This window comes from Apteryx rowi, unplaced genomic scaffold (assembly GCF_003343035.1).
Source record: "Apteryx rowi isolate R43461 unplaced genomic scaffold, aptRow1 scaffold_43, whole genome shotgun sequence".
Classification (NCBI taxonomy): Eukaryota; Metazoa; Chordata; class Aves; order Apterygiformes; family Apterygidae; genus Apteryx; species Apteryx rowi.
The window spans coordinates 2,318,753-2,328,644 of record NW_020450683.1 but is presented as its reverse complement, the minus strand read 5'-3'; the positions used below and the strand labels follow the sequence as shown (position 1 = coordinate 2,328,644).

Genomic DNA, 9,892 nt, shown 5'->3' with positions numbered 1-9,892 from the left:
TAAGGATGGTCATACTTAAAAATTTGCTCTGGAAAAAGTTACCGTGCGTGCATAACAGGCTGATTTCAAACACTAACCACTCCACGTCGTAACTTTTTTCACCCAGAACACCAAAAAGGGCCCACCTGCACAATAAGGACTGCGTTTGCGACGTTCCGTTTTAAATAAATAAATACAAATAAAATAAGACACCGAGTCACTCGTGAGTCACGGAGCCGCAGGCGTGCAAATGAGCAGAGCACACGCTACCCCGGCATCCCTACGGCTTAGCGAAACCAACAGCCAGGACCAAGCAGGGATGCGCTGGGGGGAGCTTGTCCGAAACTTTAAAAAAAAAAAAAAAAAACAACGGAGAAAACCGGTTGCAAGGCTGGGAGTTTACTTCCACTCTCACCCCGAGGGAGGGTGTTTACAGAGGGCTGCCAAACCCCAGAGGAGAGGGGCTCTCAGGCACAGGCGTGACTTCGCAGGGGCGACGCGCGGGCGTCGCGGCGCGCCGTGCGCCCGGGGAGCAGGCGTGGACCGTCGGCGTTAAAGCAAGCACGAGGACGGCTCCTCTAGCGAGACGCCGCTCCTAGCGCTGGGTCTACATTCGATACATTCCTACGTTCTTGYGGTTAAATCTTTGAAGAAGAACCGTTTTTGTCCCTTCTTTTTTTTTTTTTTTTTTCCTCCAAAAAAAAAAAAAGTGCTGTGATGGGTTCTGCAGGAGGGAGGGATGCTCAGGATTCATTTTTGCACGTTACAATTTCTCTCGCTGCGAACGAACCTCCCCTCCTAAAGGAAGTGCTAGTTTCATTTACAAATTCAGGGTAAACACGTTTTTTTTCAAATGTAAAGCAGTCTCAACTGTTTAAAGCACAACGATAGGCAATCAGAGGGATGCGAGAAAAAAAAAAACAAGCACTTTGCGAGAATTAAATAAAGCATGTAATAAATATGAATCATAAACTTCTGTACACAGGAGCAAGGGTTTGGTTTTTTTTTTTTTTAATCATTTAATCAATATAAAAAAGTTTTTTCTGTTTTTGTTTTCAGTGCATCTTCTTCCTCTTAAAATGCTTAACCCTTTCCTTTCTGCATCTCTCAGGCCCATAATAACGCACACCTAAATGGCAAAAAAGACAAGGTCTAACAAACCCCTTTCCAAAAAACTCTAAAAAAATATTCACAGCCTCAAACATTTTTGTACATTTCAAGCAACAAAAGGTATAGAAAAAGGCACAAGTAACTGCATACATGTGGAGATAATACCAGACTGGGACAAAGAAAACCAGGAATCTTCCATGGGTTTGGTCATTCACTAGAGTGCTTCTTATAGCGATGATTATACTAAAGGAAATAGTGTTGAACATGTCTGTTGATTTTACATAGGAAGCCTAAAGGTGGAACTGATGGTGGAGGTTTAAGTACTTCCTGTATTTTCATCCACCTGTCTTTGAGTTTGACCTAAATCTGCGTGCTCTAAGTGTGGACTGCTCTTCCTGTAGGTTCCCCCTTGGTGACTGGGCTCTCCGGAGAGGTTTCTCCTCCTGACGGAGAACTGGTGGGAGTGCGAATGGCTCAACGAGGGCTCGGAGAGGCAGCCGGTGCTGCTGCTTCTGTCCAACGGCTGGGAGGGGAGATCTGAGATGAAAGTGCAGGATGATTCGAAAGAAGTGCTTGAGCTGCCACATTGCTTCTTGCCCGTTTTTTTCAAGGGTTCTTCCCCGCTTGTTGAAGGCTTTGGAGAGTGCTCGTAATTTGTGCTGGGGCTGTCTGGGGGAGCCGAGCAGCCTGCCTGCTCCGAGTGGCTAGGCTCAGCGAACATTTTTACCCTGTATTCCTCCTGGTCTGTCTTTTGCTGAAGCTCACTAGTCCTCATTTTCTCTTCTAAGTAACCACTGCTTGTAAGCTCTGGGGACAATGTGTATTTAGAAACCTTTGCAACTGGGGAGACTGATGCCGATGAAGATTCTCGCGGGACCTGCGGTTCCTCGTCCCCTTCGTGAGTCTGGCTGAACTCCGCGAAGCTGCTGCCGCCAGATGCAAAATATCCTGCTTGCAGGGACACAACTGAACTGGGCATCAAACTGGRATGGGTACTTGGCCTTGCCTGAACCATCTGGATGCCCCCAATGGGAATCATAGGATATGGGGTCCTCGTTAGCTGCTGTGAATGCAATGGGAGATGGCTGAAGACATTCTCCTCCCCTCGGCTGGGAGCATGGATGTGTAACTCATGAGGTGCCTGCAAGGGTCTGGAGCAGACGGGCTGCGTGACGCCAGGTGAGCATGTTGGGCTTCTGGGTTCTATCTTCTGCATCGGACAGGGAAAAAGAAACAGCTAAGTCAGTGCAATGCATGAGTTACAGCACTAATATCATTAATGCACATTATGAGGAACTGCTGACTCGTTTTGTTGGTACTTTACTCTAATTTGAAGGGAGACCAATCAACCAAGGAAGATTTGGATCCCCAACCCTTTAGGGTAAGGAGTAACACTACCCACAGAATTTGGCTTCTGGGTACAAATAGGCACAAGATCTGTTGGGAAAGAGGTCCAGGGCTTTGATTCAGGCTCGGCTCATTATCAGAGTTGCCTCTGAACCTCCTGCACAGAATGCCAGTATCTCCYGTGATCAGAACCACTTCAGATCCCTTTCAGTATATTGGTTTTCTTAGAGCCTAGAACAATGTTATTTAGTTTTACTGTATTTTCTTAAAGCAGCATTACATCCTTACAGCTGCTAATTGCAAAGATGTTTTGAACTGAGTCTGTGGTCCCAGTGATGGATAATATCAACTCTCATTTTCCACCAAGCACACTCATCGGTGTAGTACCCACCACCACCCTCACGGTGTGGTCTGTAGAAATCAAGGGTTAAAGACCCTATCATTTTACCTTTTCCTCTTTCTCTCTTGGTGTTTCATAGTTTCCTAATGTACGTCATGGAGAGATGTGTGGCTAAACAGAAATGGATTAATTAGTGAGGAGGTTATATCTAAACATCTAAGCAGGACTCCAAGAAGAGGAAGCAACAGGAACTGAAATAAACTTTCCATTAAGATGGGGTTCACTATACTATTTGAGGATTTACTGGGGAGCATATTTCTGTGTGGGACAATGGACAACCGGCTGACACTGGCAGCTGGGTCTCTATGGAGAGGTGGCAGAGGAAGACAGCAAAAGAGAAACGCAGAGAGAGAAAGCAGCAGAGCCACTGAAGACAATATTTAATTGGGGAGCAGTTGCAAGCCCAAACACTTATCTCACTCATCCACAGGAACTCTTGCAAAATCACCACAAGGATGCTAGAAAACCATGTACAGATCTTCTCAACTGTGCAATAGACAACAGAAAGAGAGATYACCTACTGCAGGAGCTGGGGAAAGGAGAGACGGTGAGGGTGAAGCCTGGTGCACAGACCTAGCAGAAGGCCTTATACTGCAGCTAAGCTAGGATTGCATTTAAGTGTCTAAATAACGTATAGGGCACCAGACATGACCACAGAGCTCCATGTGGGGATCTGATAAATCCCAGTCGTCTTCTTCTATCCTCATCAATAACGTAATTTTGCAATGAAACTCCAGAGGTCCATCTTGCTGCTGAATGGAAAGTTTCCAGTTCAGATCTTTATTGTTGCTTTGGAAGCACATTAGAAAAGCAACAGAGGTGCCTTTGACCATGTAAAAAGAGCAGAAAAATGGAGCAAAAAGGTATATGTGTGAAAGTGTAAGTATAAGCATGTGGATGGGCAGATAAGCAGGGGTGGAAAATATGTCTCCTAGTGTGGTTTAGGGAATTTAGGGGATTTGGTACAAGTAGTAGGACTGGACAATTTTCCTGACAGAATATGTTTTGGAGCTGAAGGACCAGGATTATCAACCTGATTCTGTACTTTCCACAGCCCTGAGATTCATCACAGGAAATGAATTCACAGAAAAGGGAAATAGCACTAAAGTAGGCAGAAGTGTTGACCTACGATAACTGATGGTCTCTGAAAAGGTAAGACTACCAGGCATATGGCAAAGCAGAAGGAAGGCAGCACCAAAAGGAGGTACATTATCATAGACATGGAAGAAACACACGCTGGGCAACGTGGCTTTTCTGGGGAAGACCTGGCTCAGCATCTGCCGTTATAGGTTCTCCAGAGGTTGCATAAAGGCCTCTCTCTTCCCAGTGCAGTACCTAACGACTCGAGTCTCTCCTCACACCAGTTTCATAGCAGAGCAACTCCAGCAACTGAATTGCATCTTGTTATTTCTGAATGATATCGGCGTAAATTACAGGAGTCAGGTACATCAGTAGAAATGGAAGTGGGAAATCTCTTAATGTTCCACAAAACTCGATGTCTAATTTGCCTGTAGCTGTGGGAGGAACATGAAATTTTCCTTTACCCATAGGATTTGATATGTCCAGCAGAGAGATTAAATAATTTCCTGGACCCAGTGGGAAACATCTCTCTGTGCTGAAGAGAGAAGTGAGATGAAATCAGAGATGTCCAAACAAACATTTTGCAGCAGTTAATCCAACAGAGTTGGCTGCATGCGTAGGTAGCCCAGGGGTAGCAAGAGGGTATAAGACCTTTCGCCTTGACTAGTTCAAATCTGGTTCAGGTCAGTGATCACTGAACGTGGTTACAGTTCCATGCCAGCTAGTGAACTCTCAGAAATGACTCAGAAATTTGCAGGGAAAAGCCTGTTTATCACAACTACAGTCATTATTAAGTGGTCATCCTTACTGCTTGTCTCAGCAGGRAGACCAAGAACTGATTTGGTCAGGGAGAGTAAACAATCCCTCAGAGAAGGGAYAACTTTACTTCTCCTCAGCTGAGATGGGCAGGAACAGCAAGTGTAAAACCTCTTGCTGTTTGCTGTCACTTTCCTCTGGGTCAACTGCAGCGTCAGGCACAGTTATATCATGATGATAGCTTTTGCATTGCAACATTCATTAAAAAAAAATCAGAGAATGTACTACAATGACTAGAGGGCAAGAGGGGCTGGAACTTACCAGCTTGGACTCATAGAGCTGTATGTTTTTGCCAAAGAACCTGTGAGGTAGAGGCATTGAAGATAATATTCCATGCTGGGCTTTATATGAGCTTTGAACTTTGTCATCTGCTGCTGATTTGCTAGTACCAGGCAAGTCCTCTTTCCCAGGGGATGGATACCTAGGTGACTCTGAACAGCCTGGAGACAACATTTTCTTCAGAGATATATATCTGACTGATGACATCTCTCTGCTCGGAGATGAATGCCTCACAGGGGAGACTTCTCCTTCTGGTGGAAGGTATGTTCTTGGGGACAACTCTCTTCTTGGGGAAAGATGCCTGCTGGGTGACAGCTCAAGTCTTGGTGACACGCATCTCAGTGGAGATGCCTCCCTCCTGGGAGAGACACGCTGGCAAGGAGACAACCCTCTCCCTGGAGACAGGCACCTTAGAGAAGACAGTTCTCCAGTTGGCGAAAACCGTTTCGGCGAAGTTTCATTTTTGGTTAATAGGTGCTTTCTCGCTAGCATTGGTCTGCTGCTGCCACCACCTCTGCCAGAGTCCTGGCTCGGAGACCACCTTTTTCTTGGGGAGGTGTCTTTTGAGGTTGACAGGTCCATAGCTAAGGACATCTGTGGCCTTGTGACAGACTCTCTTTCAGCAGAAGCCAATTGTTCCGTGGAGGTCAAAGCTGGTCTGCGGAGACTCAAGAAGCTGTGGCACACAGCAATGTCACTGCTGTCTGCTGACCACTTTGTTTCAAGCCCTGAGGAGGAGGCCTGGTGGCCTTCACCTACTTGTTGGCTGCTGGAAACAGTTTCTTGGGCTAAGGACAATGCTGTTTCGGTGCTTTCCTCTTGAGAAGACAGAGAGCCACCTGAAGAGTGCATTGGGAGGGCGGTATGTGTGACTTCTGGCAACTTTAAAGGTGGCTCATCTTGGCTCTCCTCTTCCTCCTCATCTTCATCATCTTCATTGTCATCATCATCGTCAGATTCCTCTAGGTCTGAAAACTGGTGTTCCTCAATTGGCTCAGATCCCTCCCGCCCCTCAGAGTCCTGGAATAGGTCTTCACTGGTTCCTGAAGGAATGAGGACATAGAAAACAGGGAGAATGAAACACACATACAGAGACCAATTTTGTGCTAAATCACAACTGCTCAAGAGTTCTAAGGGGACAAGGGGCAAGAGGACACAGCTATTGCCTAGATGTGACCATCTCCTGCTTTGAATCCTGCAATCTCATCTTCTGTTCAAGCTCTGCTCCTGATGATTCTAGTTCTGATTCATTGCCTTGACCTCAGTGGGTCCCACCACTGGGACCAAATATTCCAACCTAATTTTGATTCCAGCCATTGCTCTGTCAATGCACTCAGCCATTGGTCCCTGTTTCTCATGTACACCTTCACACAGCATGCCTGCCTTTCTCTAGGAATGCAAAAAAGCTTACTTATTAGATTACCAGAATAGCAGCACTATCATCCTTTGACGTGCTTTTTTATGACTCTTCATTGCAAGGGTGCCTATGACACATCTGTATCTGCCAACGTATGGGAAGGTTGCTGGGGTAACTGCTCCCATTTTCTACATGTTGAGCCTTGTCCTGCCTAGATTACGTGACATTTGAACAGAGCAACACAGGACTTACTAAAAAACAAACAATAGGGTTGAAAGAACCTCTGTGGATTTTCCCCGTCCGTCATTTTGATCAGTTCTAGCTATGCCGAGGACAGTTCTTTGGGGCAGAGGCTTTTCCTGTGCATCTGTGGAATGCCTCGCACAGCRATGCTTTTGCCATACCAAAATCATTGTTAATAAGAGCTTGCATATGACTCGCATACTTGTGGAGTACACAGAAAGTAAATTCTAAAGGATTTGAAATACCACAATCTGCAGGTAAAAATACAGCATCTCTCTCCTASTTTAAGAGCCAGCAGAAGCTTTCTGAGATCAGTACCAAGCTCCCAAGCAGTTCCATGCTGGCTAACCCTCTGCTCTACTCTCTGCTGAGAAAATCTGCATCTTCCYGTGCCAGATGTGCAGTGATATAGACAGAAATGTAAGCTCAGTCTAAAGAGGTCCATCGGGAACAGCCACTGGATGTCACTGTAGCTCAACAGAAYTGCAGTGTCAGGAGGATTTTCTTCAAGTTCCCACTGTTCAGGAGGGGCTAATAAMATATCAGTTTCTCAAACTCTGTTTGTGTCAAGCACCAAGATGATCTGTGCAGTATTGCCGGGATGTGCTTGCTCCCCAGCTTTGGGCAGGGAGTGCTGGATGCTGGTTCGACACCTGCRTGAAGCAGGATAACTAATTGCAGCACTGCTGGTCTCTTTTCCTAGTCAGTTCAGCCTAGGACACTTTCTTATATGATGAACACATCATTCACTGAAACAGTTTTCCATTTAGGGCTGCCATCCATCAGCAGGACAAGCCGGAAGGGAAACTAAACAGAGTTAAAGTTGAGGCTGGACCACACCTGCCTGCAGCAGGCAGGGTGGTTTTTCAGAACAGGACTTGGCCACACAGTGAGAAGTCACTGTGATCTATGGATAAAAAGCCTAATTCAGTTTACTTTGAATAATGGGGCCTTACTATTAAATGTCCATGAAGTATTTGGCAACTTAGATACCAGTGAAACAAGACGCGTATTTTAAGCATGGATGATTATTCAMCCAAGAGTCAGACTGAAATGCATCTCGTTTGCTCCCCCTGTTTAGAAAATATCTGTTAACTGGTAAATGAAGCAAGATTAGACCTACCACAGAAATCATACAGTGTCTAGTTGAAGTCAGCAGCCTTCTACCAAGAGGCTGACTTGCATTGTGAAATGATTGTATAATGATGGTGTTTACTGGACCCAGGATCCAGTGACGGGTTATTTGCAAACTCCCAAAGGAACTGAGTTCAGAACAAATATTATTCCAAACGACTGGTTCTCCCAGCTCCGGGACAAACCCTGCATATTTCTTGCCTGGAAAGGGAATGATTTTCACTACCAGATCTATGAGCTAGTCACTGTCTCTGGTTTTTGGTTTTGATATCTTTGGGCTTAAGGACAGAGAGACAGCTATGGCCTCAGCCTCTGCTTCTTAGTTTCAGGCCCCAAGAGCCTTGTCCTGTGTGGTCTGCTTTCTGGGCACCGATCGCACAACAGACAGGCCCTGGCACGACAGACAGCAAGGTCAGAAGTACACAGTAAGGGAAACGTGAAGCCAGTTCCACATAGGGAAGTTGTTTGGATTTGCCACACAGGAAAATAGCTCAGTGAGTCCTGGGACAACCCAAATGGAGTTTGCTTTGGCCTCCTGGCATGCTCCGAGTAGACAGAAAGAAAGCTCAGACCTGAACCATGAGCCCTGGCCTCTTGCAACAGAAATACATTTTGCTGAGCTAATGGGGAGAGAAAGGGCAAGTAAGGAGAAGAGAGAGCGGGAGCGAGAAATGGAGGAAGGAAGGGAGGAAGGAACGAGTGAAAATGTGCCTGGTCAATGACATTATGTGAGGGCTCTATGCTCCATTTCATTACCCTCGTTTTATTCTAATGTTATTCCACCAAACTGGTGCAATTGCACCAAGGAAAACCAGCGCAAGAGTGAAGAATTATGCTCAAATCTCCTTTAAAATAATGCCCTTTCTTTCACCTGCCCCTTAAATAGAAATAAAAAACCCAATCATTTGAAATATAGCTCCAGTTTAAAATAATCCAGGGAGTTTTAGGAACTACTTTTCCCTCCCCATTTGCCCTAGGCCTCCAAAAGAAAGCACAAGACTTTCTGCAGTAGTTTGTTTCACATGGAAATGGTCATTTTTCAGTTAAAATAGTCCTTGATGGGTTCTGTTCTGATCCTCTTCTCTATTACACAGGGGAATGCTCTTTCCAATTCACTACCCTGAGAGCAGGGGAGGTGTGATGCAGCTGTGATCTCTAATTTCTCATGCACCTTTCTGCCATTTCTACATTCTTTTCTCATCCATCCACTACAGTACAGAGTATGATTTTCTAACCCTGTTTGKGGCTGCTTTGTTTAGTATTTACTTGGCATTTATGAGCAATGGGCCTCCTTACTCACGAAGCAAAATAACTGAAATTTCAGCAAAAGYCCAGTGTTAGCTTTAACCAGGTAAAACAGAAGATGGATAGAAAGAAAGGAAACATTACTCTGACACCAAGCTTTCCTATTTTCACCTTTCTGCATTCCTTCCTGGCAGACTGTCCCCTTTATACAAACACAAATGGTCTTCATCAATGGGAGGAAATGGGGACTGTATATTTTTTGTAATTCTAAAATTACACGGATTGCTTGCATAATGCAATGAAGTCCAGACAGCTAAACACATTCCAGCAAGCAGCTGTGCAGCCAACAACAACAAAAAGAGAGGATTCCTTCCCGAAAGCTAATGGGATCCTGCCCCTCTAGAGTCTAGGTAGGTCCTTTCCTTGCTGGGCTTAGCAGGTGTCCAAGAACCATGTGTTCATTCACAATTAGTCAGGGACCAATGATTTAATGATGGCGAAACGAAAGGTCTCCCAGCTGACAGTCCCACCCTTTCTGCTGAGCACTTTCTCAGCTGACCCAGGGCTGCAAGGCAGACCTTCCGTAGGGCTTTTGTTTTAGGCCTATTCTTTTAATGAGACCAAAGGCTGAGACCAGCTCGGCCTTCTCACCTGCTAGTCCTCCGTTTTCGTAAGCAGAATGCTCCTGTCAGCTTACAGCCGTGAATGGATTTCAAACAGCTCGCACAATATGCTGCTCACAATGCACTACTATTAACCCCGTACGAGCCTGGGAATGAATGACTGCACAAAATAATTAATGAAAGCATTCCCCTGGACTTGCGAAGCGAGCCCTTGCAGTTCTGTCCTCAGAAGCCTGCAATTACGTGTAACATAAACAGGATTTCTGATCTGCACGTTTT

The 9,892-nt window shown here is 45.5% G+C and overlaps 1 protein-coding gene across 1 annotated transcript in view; it reads right to left on the bottom strand.

Annotated features, from left to right (window-relative positions):
• Window positions 1–1,026: 1,026 nt before the first annotated feature.
• Window positions 1,027–9,892, bottom strand: part of HIVEP3 (human immunodeficiency virus type I enhancer binding protein 3) — a 66,434-nt gene continuing 57,568 nt past the window's right edge. Inside the window, exons 5-6 of the mRNA XM_026076416.1 lie at window positions 4,994–6,054; window positions 1,027–2,299 (exon numbers count right to left, since the gene is read on the bottom strand). Of these exons, the coding sequence (XP_025932201.1) occupies window positions 1,406–2,299; window positions 4,994–6,054 (1,955 nt within the window). The 3' untranslated portion in view covers window positions 1,027–1,405. The remainder of the gene's footprint in view (window positions 2,300–4,993; window positions 6,055–9,892) is intronic.